This window comes from Apiospora phragmitis (assembly GCF_038363925.1).
Source record: "Apiospora phragmitis strain CBS 135458 chromosome Unknown utg000004l:1.0-3135199.0:1.0-3139288.0, whole genome shotgun sequence".
Lineage (NCBI taxonomy): Eukaryota > Fungi > Ascomycota > Sordariomycetes > Amphisphaeriales > Apiosporaceae > Apiospora > Apiospora phragmitis.
Window position 1 is genome coordinate 1,801,456 of NW_027117402.1, and position 14,434 is coordinate 1,815,889.

The following is a 14,434-nucleotide window of genomic DNA, read 5'->3' on the forward strand; positions in this document are numbered from 1 at the left end:
TCGGTTGCCCAGAAGTTAAATGACTGAAGAGGACAGACGGGTCGATAGGTCTATTTGGTTGACAATGAAGGACAGACGTCTCAAGACTACGTGCATCCAGGCATCGTCGGTGATTACGGATAGGCGCAAAACCAGAGATCGTCGAGCGATCTGCCGGGTCATTCCAGTGCCCAGAGACAGCTTGCTTCTTTTCCATTTTGGTGAGGCTTGCAGGCTGGAGTCCTAGGGTGGAGCCCACCATGGGAAACGGGTGTCGACGGGGCGCCCCATGCTTTAGGCTCCATTCAATATTCTTCTCATCAACCGACTCGGAATCCTTCAGGTTCTCATTCATTGGCATCTCCCGTTCGTTTGTAGCATATCAAATGATATTCGTATCTAACCTTAGGTATCATCCCGATCTAATCCAAACCAATGCAGGCGTAGTGATAGAAAGGTACAAAGTTCCAGGCGCGACGCAGGGTCAAAGAAACGCTAGCCACTAAGCGAAAACAAGCGCCCCAGAAGTTGCAGGGAGCAGGTGAAGGGGTCGGAGGTCTTGACTCAAAGAAAGCCGACAAAAGGCAGGACTGACAGGTTCGCGATCCTCAAGATGTGCACGCCGCTCTCAAGCTGTAACAAACCATTTCAGAGTTATGATAATAAGACTTGAGCTCTCGAGTATGATAGAATATATCGAAGACAAATTCTCCAGACAGCCCCAGTTCGATGTGGTGTATTAGGTGATGCGTACGGAGTACTGTGTGCATTTTCATTTTGGGGAGAGGGCGAGGCAGGGAGAGCAAGGAGATGCCGCTGCCAGCTGCCAAGAGCTGCCAGTGCCATCTGCGGCTTAGAAGCTGCGACCAAGGGTGGGAAAAAAAAAGTTGGCCTGGAGCTTCGTGTATAAGAATGGGCAAGACTTATTAGAGGACGCTGCCGCCCACTTCGCAAAAGTCATCAGACCTGCATCCCGCATTTTGCACGCCCCTGCCGAGCCCTCCAGTCTCCCTGCCATTTTTGTTCGGCCTCTTCCTCCCTTCGACCCCCAGCCAGCCCAGGCCAGACAAAAAACAAAAAAAACAGGACCCAACCTACCAAACGAGCGCAGAGACCATCGCCAACCCCAAAACAGCCAATTCAATCAGTAATCAGTCTCCAGCCACTCATCGCATCGCATATCATCTCATCGCCTCAAATCGGGTCCGGTCACACTGAGAATTGCATCGTACACTTTGCACGATTGTTGCATCGACTTTTTTATTTTTATTTTCATTTCTACCAAAACGGGTGCTGCGCATCGATCTTCACTCAATTAATACATTCACCCGTCCTGGAGAGCACTACCTTCACCAATTAAGTGATCAACAACTAGATCATCACTAGACCATCACGGCCTCTATTAATACGTCGGTTGGCACAGCTTGTCTCCACCACAGCTGACAACTGATTCGCAGTTGCAAACCACCACACTTATTACAGGTTAGTCTCTATACCCTTCACCTCCCAGCATCGCCCTCACTTTGCACATCCTTTTATATCTGCTCTCACCCCCCTGGACCCCCTAAATCTACACAGTCGTAAATTATATTTGCGCAACACCGCATCCGTGTTTCCTCATCTGGACCTCCCACTGGCTTGCATGCATGGCGCGGCCTCTAAACCACCATCTTTGGTGTCGTAGAGTCTTTCGAGATCATTCCAACGTTCAAGAGCTTGAGCGTCGTGTGGATGAAGCCATTCGGATGATACGACAGGGTCCGTGGAGGCATAATGCTTATTCCGTGTAATGCGACTACTCCCGTATTATAGCGAATAGTGTGTTATGTCGTTCTACGGAGCTGCCAGACTATAGAGTAACCCAGAGAGAGCATGGTCCCATCCAAAGCAACCTGGCTTAGCCAACAAACTGCTTTATCTTGCATATTTGATGCCTAGTAGACCAGTCGCTGACTGGCTTGCAGCTTTTTTCTTGCGAAATGAACCTCCCTTGGCTCTAGGCCCCAAAGCCTCGGTGTGACAACAACGACAATGGCGTCAAGATTAGACCGCCTGGTAACTATCCTGGAGACAGGTAGTACCAAGCTCATCAAGGATACAGCTGTCAATCAACTAGCAGACTGGCAGAAACAGCACCCAGAGGAGCTGTTTAACCTCCTCTCTAGAGTGGTGCCCTATCTTCGCCACAAGGACTGGGACACAAGGGCCACAGCAGCCAAGGCTATTGGCAAGATCATTGAAAATGCTCCCGACTACGACCCTAACGAGGATGAAGATCCCTCGACGGCCAAGAAAGAGGAACCCTCTATCGAGAACGGGCATGTGAAGAAGGAGGAGGATCCTGGCGTGTCGCTGCCCACAGATGACTTCTTCAGACTGGAAACGCTAGACGTCGCCATGATATTGAAATATGGGCGTGACCTACTCCGAACGGGTAGTGTCGATCTTGGATTGGCCAGTTTAGTACCGCATGCTCGGCTTGCGCACCAGAAGAAGACCCTAGTCGGTCGTATTGGATTACTCGGCCGGAAATTCGAAGATGACGAGGTACCGATTGTCGTCGAGAAGTCAGCTAGCCCGCTCACACCGCAAGACCCCACGAACTCCAACGGCCACGGCCGCCATGATAGTATGAATGGCTCTAAGCCCAGCCAATCAACTGGAGAGTCTGGGCTGAGTGCTAGACAGCTCAACGTTCTCAAGAGGAAGCGCAAGCGAGACGCCCAGAAAGCGGCACAAGGCAAAGGTGGCTTTGGCGATCTCTCTGTTCGCCGATCCTTTACTGCCGGGTCTGACGGGCTTGAAGACCCTTCCATGCCTGATTCTGATTCAAAAAAGGACTCCAAACCGGATTATTTCTCGCTGGATCGCCCTGAAGGGGTGGATGAAGACTCCAAGGTCGTTTCCGAATTCAAAGGCCCGGTCCTGCCCATCAAATCCGAGATCGAGACTGAGGACGAGTTGCAAGGAGCTGAATGGCCGTATGAGCGGCTTTGCGACTTTCTCAAGATAGACATCTTTGATGCCCAATGGGAAACACGACATGGTGCAGCTCTCGGCCTGAGAGAAATATTGAGAGTGCATGGTGCCGGTGCCGGCCGGCTCCGAGGAAAATCGCGGGCCAGCAACGATGAACTCAACCGCAAATGGCTCGACGACATGGCTTGCCGCCTCTGCGGCGTCCTCATGCTCGACAGATTCACCGACTACGCGTCAGATACCTCGGTCGCCCCTATTCGAGAGACAATCGGCCAGACATTGGGTTCTTTCCTGAAACATCTCCCTCCTACATCTGTTTACAGTGTCTATCTGATATTGTACCGGATGGTAATGCAGGATGACTTGGGTCTAGACAGACCGATGTGGTCTGTCTGCCATGGCGGTATGGTCGGTTTGCGCTATGTCGTAGCTGTCCGCAAAGATCTTCTCTTACAACACAATGATATGATCGATGGAGTTGTGCGCGCCGTCATGAAAGGGTTGGGCGACAACGATGACGATGTGCGATCCGTTAGTGCGGCGGCGCTCATTCCGATGGCTCAGGAATTTGTGAACACGCGACCTGCAGCGCTGACTGAACTGATCAACATTGTTTGGGAAAGCCTTTCCAGCCTCGGCGATGACTTGAGTGCAAGTACTGGAAAGATCATGGATCTGCTAGCCACTCTTTGCGGCTTCCCCGAGGTTCTCGAAGCTATGAAGAACTCCGCTGAGCAGGATGAGGAGCGATCCTTCACCCTCCTCGTACCCAGGCTGTATCCTTTCCTACGCCACACCATCACGTCTGTTCGTCTGGCTGTTCTCAAGGCCCTCGTGACTTTTGTGAATCTTGGCGAGGAGTCTCAAGGTTGGCTTGACGAGCGAACCCTTCGTCTCATTTTCCAGAACATTCTCGTGGAGAGAGATACAAGCACTCTCAATATGTCGATGGAGCTCTGGATGGCATTGGTGAGGTGCTTGTCGAAAAAACCGGAACGACTGGCAGAGGAGTTCTACCCACATGTGGATGCGCTGATGCAGCTCACTTTACACCCAGTTGGCGTCTCCCGTCACCCAATTCCCATGAATGGTTCGCTCTTTCAAAAGCCGTCTGGCGGTACTTACTATACACAACCTACCCTTGTCTCACAGACGCCGCGGAAAGGCTCAGATGACGGCGAGCGGGCAGCGAAGAGGCGCCGGAAGTCTACAAAGGTTGAAGAAGCACCTGTCTCGACCCATTCGCATGACTTGGATGGTCATATGATGCAGGGTGATGTAGACCTGGTTGGCATGGACACCTTGATCCGATCTAGAGTGTCAGCAGCAAAAGCCATGGGCTATATCATGTCTCAACTCCCTCTGGCGAATCTAGAGGCGTTCGACGCCACCTTGATACCAGGCTTTGCTTCATCATACTCTTCAACTCAAATGGTGTCATGCATCATCGTTGACGAATTCGCCAAACACAGCCCTCATGCCAAATTGGAAGCTCGTTATGTAGAGCAACTGCAGAAAATGATCGAATCTGAGCGTCCGTCTCACTACCGAGACCTGGTCAGCTTCGTGCAGCGGACGCGCGCACAGTGCATGCAGCTCATCAACCTCTTCCGAGACCACGGTAAGGTCTCACAAGGCAAGCTTCCGACACTACCTGTAGTAGTACAAGGCGAAGCTGAAGCGGGCCCCAACGCATTCTCCTTGGCAATGGCTGAGAAATGTGTTGGGGACGACTTTGAGAAGCTGAGGAAAATAATGGCTCCTGCACAGCGTCTGATAACCACAACTGACCTGAACGAGGCACGGAGAACCACGACTTTTGCCATTGAAGAGGCGAAAACGATCAAGGGAGGCCGCGATGTCCGAATCAAGGCTGCCGCCGCTTGTGCCCTTATTGCGATGAAGGTGCTGCCTAAGAAGCCTAGCCCTCTCATTAAGGGTATCATGGACAGCATTAAATCGGAAGAGAACCAGCTACTGCAGTACCGCTCTGCCGAGACCATCTCGCGCCTGGTGCAGCTCTTCACCGACAACGGACGCAGAGGACCTGCCGACAAAGTAGTCTCAAACCTGATCAAGTTTTCTTGTATGGAAGTGGCGGAAACTCCCGAGTTCCCAGTCCATGCCCACAAGCAGGACTGTATTTTGTCTATGCAGAAGGAGGAAGACCGCGTCGATCATGAAGATGCCGAGAAGTGGGCTAGAGAAGCCAGAGAGGCGCGTATCACACGCCGTGGTGCGAAGGAGGCACTTGAAGTTCTGGCACGGGCTTATGGAGCCCAAATCTTCGAGACGGTCCCGAGTCTGCAAAAGTACATGGAGCAACCGTTGGTGAAGGCCTTCTCGGGTGAACTGCCTGCAGAAGCAAAGGACCCCGAAGTCACGTTTGGTCAAGAGATCGTCGATGCCATGTCGGTGATCAGGACGCTTGCACCCACTCTGGACGTGTCCCTGCATCCGTTCATCATGCAACAAGTGCCGCTCATCATAAAGGCTCTCCACTCGGAGCTCTCTGTCTACCGTTATATGGCAGCCAAGTGTATCGCAACTATATGCAGTGTCATTACCGTCGAAGGCATGACTGCCCTTGTCGAGAAGGTGCTACCATCCATCAACAACCCAGTGGATCTTCATTTCCGCCAGGGCGCCATCGAAGCTATTTATCACCTGATAGCGGTAATGGGTGATGGTATCCTGCCCTACGTCATTTTCCTCATTGTTCCTGTCTTGGGACGTATGAGCGACTCGGACAACGAGATCCGTCTAATCTCTACGACTTCCTTCGCCACGTTGGTGAAGCTTGTACCTCTCGAGGCTGGCATTCCGGACCCCCGGGCCTTTCAGAAGAACTCCTAAAGGGTAGGAATCGTGAAAGGACATTCATCGCGCAACTTCTGGACCCCAAGAAGGTCGAAAGCTTTACGATACCAGTCGCAATCAATGCTGAGCTGCGCTCGTATCAGCAAGACGGTGTCAACTGGCTGAATTTCTTAAATAAGTACCATCTACATGGCATTCTTTGCGACGATATGGGTCTTGGAAAAACCCTTCAGACAATCTGCATGGTATCTAGTGACCATTACAACCGAGCCGAGGAGTTCAAGAAGACGGGTGCCCCAGATGTACGGAGATTGCCCTCCCTCATTGTCTGCCCCCCTACGCTCTCCGGACACTGGCAGCAAGAGTTCAAGACTTTTGCACCTTTCTTATCCGTGACTGCTTTCGTCGGCCCCCCTGCCGAGCGCAGAGCGAAGGCATCGCAGTTTAGCACCGCAGATATTGTCATTACTTCATATGAGGTGTGTCGTAACGACACCGAGTACCTGGAGAAGGAAAACTGGAACTACGTTGTGCTGGATGAGGGACATTTGATCAAGAATCCCAAGGCAAAGATTAGCATGGCTGTGAAGAGGCTGGCAAGTAACCACCGATTGATATTGACTGGTACCCCTATCCAGAATAACGTTCTCGAGCTCTGGTCACTCTTCGATTTCCTTATGCCAGGCTTCTTGGGGTCCGAGAAGGTCTTCCTGGATCGATTTGCTAAACCCATTGCTGCAAGTCGCTTCAGCAAAGCATCGTCGAAGGAACAGGAAGCTGGTGCGTTGGCAATCGAGGCCCTCCACAAACAGGTCCTACCGTTCTTGCTGCGTCGCCTCAAGGAAGAAGTCCTTAATGACCTGCCACCCAAGATCCTCCAGAACTATTACTGTGATCTGAGTGAGCTGCAGAAGAAGCTATTCGACGACTTCAACAAGAGGCAAGGCAGGAAGATTACAGAACAAGCCGGTCGAGACGACAAGGAAGCCAAGCAGCATATTTTCCAGGCGCTGCAATACATGCGAAAACTCTGCAACTCCCCAGCGCTCGTGATGACGCCGAGCAACAAGCTCTACGACGATACGCAGCGTTTCCTTAGCAAACAAGGAACCAGTATTGAGGACCCCGTCCATGCTCCCAAGCTCACGGCTCTGAAGGATCTCCTCGTCGATTGCGGTATTGGTATCGAGGGCACGGATGCCAACGACCCACTATACCAACCTATCAAGCCCCATCGAGCCTTAGTCTTTTGCCAGATGAAGGAGATGCTCGACATGGTCCAGAACACTGTCCTTAAGCGCATGCTCCCGTCCGTCTCGTTCCTTCGACTCGACGGCTCCGTTGAGGCCAACAAGCGACAGGACATCGTGAACAAGTTTAACAGCGACCCCTCGTACGATGTTCTGCTGCTCACCACCAGCGTGGGCGGCCTGGGTCTCAACCTGACGGGTGCCGATACTGTCATCTTCGTCGAGCACGACTGGAACCCGCAGAGAGATCTCCAGGCCATGGACCGTGCTCATCGTATCGGACAAAAGAAGGTGGTCAACGTATACCGACTGATTACACGAGGTACGCTGGAGGAGAAGATCTTGAGGTAAGTTATTGCTGGCGTGTGTCCCATTCTCTAGTCCTATGATGCATTTACTAACGCTCCCTCAACAGCTTGCAAGCCTTCAAGATTGATGTCGCCTCCACTGTTGTGAATCAGCAAAACGCGGGTCTCGGCACGATGGACACGGACCAAATTCTCGACCTTTTCAGTCTAGGAGACTCGGGACCCAACCTTATCACAGAGAAGGGACAAGGCGGCGGCTTGGAGGGCCGCGAGGAAGACATGGTCGACGTCGAGACGGGCGACGTGCGCGCGCCGGGCAAGAAGGCCTGGATGGATGATCTCGGCGAACTATGGGACAACCGGCAGTACGAGGAGAGTTTCGACCTCGACGGGTTCATGAAGACGATGGGCTAGTGATATGAAGCAATGAGGAGCAAGTGAGGCGTTTCAAGGACCATTATCGAGCAGTATTGTACAGGTATAATGTATTATACATATTACTATTTTCTTCAGTCCACTAGCCAGGCATAGCCATGGAGTTAACGAAGGCTCATCGTCGAAGCACCCTGGAGCGTTGAATCTATTAGGTAGTCAAGAAAAAATTACATGGGGCTCTTATTCCCCAGCACCTCATCATTGATACCGCTACTCTTTCTATACAAGACTGCAGTTGCATTTCCATGCGCCGCGCCAACCGCTTTTCTATATGCTCGCATAATCATCCCCTTCTCTGTGCCAATGAGCCAACCAAATCAAACGTCATTAGTCCTATGTGATGGGACGAGAGACAAAGTAGTATGCTTAAACAGGTTTCTAGTAATGAATTTCCCACAGACGCAACTAAGTAGGTTAATCTCTATTGTGTACCAACAACTCCCGCTTTTGTCTTTCTCCCCTTGCTGCGCTGCCACTAAACAAAGTTATAACCTGCTCTCAATTATATAACGTCGCTTTTCCCCAAACCACCTGGGAAAGATAAGAAAAAACCAAGCGAGAAGAGAAGAACAAGAATTTACCACCCCTATGCCACCCAAGTCTTTCTCAAATGCTGCATGTGTGCTCCAAAAACTCCTTGCAAACACCCTCCTGTCGAGAAATGATTATGCAAACCAAGGTTTGTCTGTAGGGGAAGAGGGAGGGCATGCCGGCAGAACGCCCCGTTTAAACCTTCGCGATGTATGCATGAACGTATTTATGTTTGTATATATGTAGCACGCCGTATTGCCGACGAGCTGAGAGAAGAGGTTGCGATGGTTGCTGTGAAGAGACTGTGGGCGACCAGAAGCAAACATTATCATGTATGGCGTGCTTTGATGGGCGCTCAAGGAAGCGAGTAGCCAGAAGAATTAGGTATTCTGTCGGCTATGATGGCGACGAGGTGAACCAACTTCTTAGCCTGACTTCATCCTCCCGCTCCAAGTCATCTTCCTCTCACGGTTCGGAACCTCGGCGGCCTCGATCTCTTCTTCCGCTTCTATGTAGTCCTCCTCGTCTTGGAGGGTTGCGCCGCCGAAACTCTGAACGTTACTACTGCTGGTACTCGGACGGGACTGCACGGAAGAAGACGGATCCCTCCCTTCCTTTATCCGGGTGGTGAGAGCGTTGAATTTGCCCCGGAGATAACCCGGTCCGCTGGTGGCGCCACCACCACCCGTAGACCGGCGGCGGTCGTTCCGACCGTCGTAGACCTCGAGCGTCCCGCCGCTGGTATTCGGGCGCAGGGTGCTGGTGCGCGCGCTCAAGGGCTCGATGCCACTACTGATGCTAGCAGCGTCATTGTCGATGCCGAGGCCCATGGGATCGCTGGGCGTGGGCGGCGTCATCATGAGGAAGGTCGGCACGCGACCCGTCCTCTGCTCGCTCCCGAGCTGCGACACAGCCGACGAGGTGGTGGGCCGGTAGGAGCGGCGGCTCGACGACGCCACGCTCGAGCTCCGGCTATCGCTCCTATGCGGCGTCGGGATCGAGGTCCCGCTGCCCCTCAGGCTCTGCGGCGGGCTGCGCGAGTAGTCCACCGGGCTCGTGCCGAACAGGCTCGAAGAGTCATCACTATTGTCGCCGCTGTTGCCGCTGTTGCTAAGCGCGGGTGTGGCCAGCAGGACACTGCTCGTGGCCAGCTCGCGCAACTTGGACTGCTGCTGCGTGTTCGGCCGGTGCCTGCTGAACTTGTTGCCAATGATGGCGCCCGTGTGAGAGATCAGGGCCTTGATCACGCGCGACTTGAAGTTCAGCGCCAGGTCCAGGTTCGACCACGTCTTGTTGCGGTACTCGATGGTGGGAAGGCGGAAGACGAAGTCGTGTACGTCCTCGATATTGCGTTCGCCCTTGCCCTTGTACGAGAGGCAAAGCACCACCGACGGCAACTTGATGTATGCAAACGTCATGTAGTTGGACGCGCGATCCATCATCTTGCTGAGGTCATCCGATGGCTTCTCCTCGGCAGCAGCGGCTTTGTTCCCGCCAAGCTTGAAGCGCGTGCCTTTCCTGGTCTCGCTCTGGGAGGAAGCGAGAGACGAGGCAAACGTTGTTGTTCGCATGATTCCGGGACGTTGGGCTTGGGTTGGGTTGAGCGACTCCAACGAGGACTTTTTGTTCAGAGTCTTGCCGCCAAACAAGCGGAAGACACTTCCCCCATCCCCGCCAGCGCCGGTGTGTACGCTGAGAGCCTTGCCCTTCGGGGGACTGGATTCTGGCGTACGAGAGTCTGAAGTCAATGTAGGTCGGAGTCGAAGCTCTAATGACCCGGCTCTTGTATCAAACATGGGATCTATGTCTGGCCGCGAAGACCCCGGTCGATTGGATCCAGACATCGAGTCATCCGCGACATCATCATCGGCATCGTTGGGGTTCTGCTTTGGCAAAAACGGCGATTCTGTCCTGCCACTGCCACTGCCATTTGCGCTATTACCATTTGTGCCTTGACCCTCTCCATCCATGTTGGGGAAGACGTAGTCAAAGAGCTTCTTGCCAACCTCTCTTTCCAGTTGAATCTTCATAGGGAACAGATTCACCTCAAAGTGATCCATGACAGGAATGCCGGCAATGGACTCCAACATGTGCCAATACACACGGATCATCTGCTGGTTCTGGAAGTCTCCAATGTCAATCTTGTCGCTATCGAAGTAAGGAGCGATCATCTCCGGGTATATGGCGTCAGGCAGAAGGTTCAGTCCGGGTATCTTGCCCACCTGGAACAGGTTGATATGGGAACCATCCGAATTGTCGGTCCTGTCGTACTCAACGTCTCGAAGCTGTAATTCGACGAGCGGCTCGTTGTTGTCGCGGATCAGATGCCACACAATCTCCCTGGCGGAAATGCTCCAGCGCAGGAGGGCATTGGACTGGGACGTGGTATCGTACTTCTGCTGTGAAGTAGTTATCGCCTTCATCATGAAGAATAGTTCGTCTTCGCAAGCAGTTAGATCGCGCTCTAGAAGCAGCCTATCCTCCCAACCCTTCTTGTCTAGATACTTGGAGTGGATTTGGAAGTGCGCTTTGATATCCTCCAATTGCCGGATACGTTCCTGGAGCCTGATGACCATTTCTGGAGTTCCTCGGAGATCGCTGAAGTCGGACGCAAGCATGATCTTCTCTAACCGTTCGTTTCGAGTCTTCTCCAGAGGCTCGTTGTACATAAGCAAATCGAGTACTATGACATAGATGGCGTAGTATTGAGAAGAGTTGCACAACGCTCGCGCTTGCGGGAATTCTACCCACAGGTTGTCCAGTCTGGATTCGGTGTTTTCAGGGTCATCGTTTGTCCCTTCGCTGTTGACATCCTCATTGTACTTGAGACGGAGGGGATTGTACTTGTCGTATCGTAGCATGGCCGACGTCTTCTGCACAACACGCTTGAAGCCGAAGGGATCCGCCGAGAAATCGTGCATTACCTCCATGGGTACCCATGGTGGCCACGAGGTGCCAGCAGGCGTGCCGTAAGTATTGCCGGAATAAAGCACCAGGAGTTGGGTTGAGAACCACTTCTGATGGGTGACAAAGAACTGTGTGCTGTCCATGCCAACCAGGAAACGGCGCTGAACCAGTCCACTGACCGTATCAAAAAGTCGAGCCTTCTCCATGACTTCGACGACCTTCAGTTCCATGCCTTTGCCCGTAAGTAGAACAACGTGCTTCTTGTTCTTTTCGCTCTGGAGCTGGATTTGCGGGGCAATCAGGCGCACATGGTACGTGTTCTGGGGAGCAAAGTCGTCGGAAATGCCGCTGGTGATGTCCTCCATTGGGACATTTGGTGTGTGCCTATCGTCGTCGTCGTCGGCATTGACGAACTTCCGTCCGTCTTGCAGAATCTGCTTGATGCGGTGCTCGATGTCTTCATTGACATCCCGAGCCTGGCCGCTTGGCTTCGAGGTTGTACTGGCATCGTCCTTCTCGGAAGCAGTCCCGTTGGCGCCTGACTTGCCGCCGCCACCCTTTGCCTTGACTTGTTCGTCGACGATATCCAGGATGAACTTGACAGCCGGCCGGGAAAGATAGTAAACGAAACCTCGCCGTTGGCTTACTTGATGGCTGTATCGAAGGATGATATTGCGCAACAGATTGTTCCATTTCACTTGCGCGTTGTGGATGACGAACCTGTTGGTGAAGTCACTCGCGAATTCGGCTCCCTTAGGACCCTTGAGCTCAGGCGCATCTGCATCGATATCGACATCGGCATTGCCTTGCGCTTCCGTAGATCCCTCGCCATTTGATTTGTCGAAACTGTTGCCAGGCGTAACAACGGACATTTGTCGTAGCATACTTTCCAAGAAGACCTTCTTCTCGTTTAGGACATCCGTATGTTGACTGAAAGTCTCGAACTCAGTTCTGAGCTGTGGATCTTCGTTGTTGGTTCGGATGAGGTTTAATTCTTTCTCGCCAACGATCCGAATGTTTTCATCGATCTGGATCGCAAGCTGATCCAGCCGTTCTCGGATGAGCTGAGACTGGACTCTCCTTGGATCGTCGTCATGGCTCATGATGCATAAATGTGTCGGTTCGTGGCCAAAAGGACTTGTCCTATCTGGGTCACCGGCGATCGTGCCCCCGATATCCGTTTGCCGGAAGTAGGTCACCCGAGGAGCGTATGCTAGAGGCAGGATCTTGGTGTCTGGATTGGCTTCTGAGGGCAAGATCCAATCGAGCTCGACAAAATCATCCATGTCTATCCAGCTGAAGTCATTATCCGGAATCGTGAAGTGGGACAGATCAGCTCCGTCTTCTTCGCCTTGTGCGATTATCGTCGAGATCGAATTATCCTTGACCGCCTCTGTGGTGGTGCCTTTGATACTAGCCGAGACAGCACGCACATCGGCCGAGATCAGGTCGAGTTGGGCGGCGTGTATCTTCATACCCGTCGTTCGAGTCTGAGTCTTGCGGCCCCGGTCTCGTGTGTTGAACTCCTCTCGTCGTTGATGCATGTCCAGCATGAAGCTGTCGAACCGCACCTTGATGCCAGTTGCCGAAACCGAGCTCTCGCTGTAGTCTTCAGCATCTTTATGCTTGTATATGTGGCTGAGGAAAAGTGGTGCAAGGAGGATGTTGTACTTGATCGTGGCCAGGTGTCTTCCGAACTTTTTACTGTTCTTCTCCCTGCCCGGCCAAAGGGCTCCCTGCCGGACGGGCAGTGACATGGGCCCGCCGAATAGAGACCACCATGCAAAGAAATGAGTGAAGAATCTAGGGGTAAGGTGCACCGAATTGTAACTCCTCGAAACTTGAGATTCGCTTGACGTCCAATCCCGATCGAGTGGAGCTCGAATTGCAATGGAGAGATGAATGTGTTGACTCCTGAAACCTCGGAAAGCATCATACGGTAAATCGCTCTCCTCTTTTCCGTGCTGTGGTGACTTCATAACAACCTCGTAATGGGGTATAAACTCAAAGCTGCGATTTCCGTCCTCTATTTCCCGCTCGAAAACAAGACCGGCCATCCATTGTACCTTGCCAGATAGCTTCATTATGACCTTCTTGAAAGCGGCTCCTGATTTATAGCTGTCATTGCTTGACACGCTGTCGTTCTCCCCGTTCATCCGGTCGGCTTCTCGGACTTGGTGGCTATAGTCCGGGATAGCCAGAACGTATTCGCCACTGTCCACGGTCATAAAGCGCTTGGGGTCATCGTCTGAGTGGACGTTCCAGCGAACATCATTTCGCCAGCACATCAACAGTCCAGCACCATTGCCTGTGACTTGATAAGGATCTCTTGTACCTTTCAGGGCAAGATGAACATCGCCGTCACCCTTCCATGCTACACGAAGACGCGAGTGGAAGTTCAGTCGGATCTTATCCCAGAAGCCTACTTTCTCTGATAGATCTAGTTGAGGCTTGGTAAAGGACTCGATAACCATCATCATGTCTTGAATGGCGTGTTGGTACGAGGGGCCCCAAGTGATGCGCGTCGGGTATGCCGTGTTGATGTCGACATGCATATCAGAGTAAGACTTGACTGGGCCGACGGTACGGCGCACGTCGATGGCGAAGCTTCCATTCGAGGCTTGACCTGTCTCTTGTTTCGAAGGGGGAGTGATTTGGACTTTAATCCGCCTAGTGGACTCACTGCCGCGGAATTCCTCCGCGATGACGAAGTCGGTTCTCAGAGACAGTGCCGGTAAACGGGAGGATTGGCCGGCCTTGATGCCCGGTACATGCAACAGGGGAAGTGGGTAGTCCCGAAGACTCATCTTAACCTCGCTCATGCTAACATGGATGCTCATTGGAACGAGTAGAGAGTAAGTCATGCCTTTAGGCATACCCTTGCCGACCTTATGGAGGAAGTCGGGTAGTTGATGGAGCGGGAAAGATGGTTTGTCGATCATGACATGCAAGTCGGTGATGACGGCGCTCATTAGGGCCAATCTTTGCGGCACGTCAAGGATCCTCTCGTTGTCTTCTATGTCGTCGGGCATGTTATCAGATCCCCAGAAGAGACCCCGCAGTTCTCTCATGCCAGCCCTTGCCATGGCATAATGGCGATCGATTCGCTTTCTCCAACTTTGGGCATTGTGTTCATCGAGTCGGTGCCTCGCTTCTTGGATCGAGACATGAGCGTGTCCACTGAAGCCAAGAAGGCCATCGGGATCGTAGCGAGGTTTCCGGTGT

At 52.6% G+C, this 14,434-nt stretch overlaps 3 protein-coding genes across 3 annotated transcripts; 2 read left to right on the plus strand and 1 right to left on the minus strand.

The window, feature by feature from the left end:
- Positions 1-2,010: 2,010 nt before the first annotated feature.
- Positions 2,011-5,814, plus strand: PG994_003693 (uncharacterized protein; the record flags this gene model as incomplete). The annotated part of the gene is made up of 1 exon (XM_066855102.1): positions 2,011-5,814. One exon carries the CDS (start codon positions 2,011-2,013, stop codon positions 5,812-5,814), a length of 3,804 nt encoding a protein of 1,267 aa, XP_066719380.1.
- A 1,696-nt stretch (positions 5,815-7,510) lies between these two features.
- PG994_003694 (uncharacterized protein) lies at positions 7,511-7,750 on the plus strand (the record flags this gene model as incomplete). Its single annotated transcript, XM_066855103.1, has 1 exon — positions 7,511-7,750. The coding sequence occupies one exon, from the start codon at positions 7,511-7,513 to the stop codon at positions 7,748-7,750; it is 240 nt and encodes a 79-aa protein (XP_066719381.1).
- A 977-nt stretch (positions 7,751-8,727) lies between these two features.
- Positions 8,728-14,241, minus strand: PG994_003695 (uncharacterized protein; the record flags this gene model as incomplete). Its single annotated transcript, XM_066855104.1, has 1 exon — positions 8,728-14,241. The coding sequence occupies one exon, from the start codon at positions 14,239-14,241 to the stop codon at positions 8,728-8,730; it is 5,514 nt and encodes a 1,837-aa protein (XP_066719382.1).
- Positions 14,242-14,434: the final 193 nt, after the last annotated feature.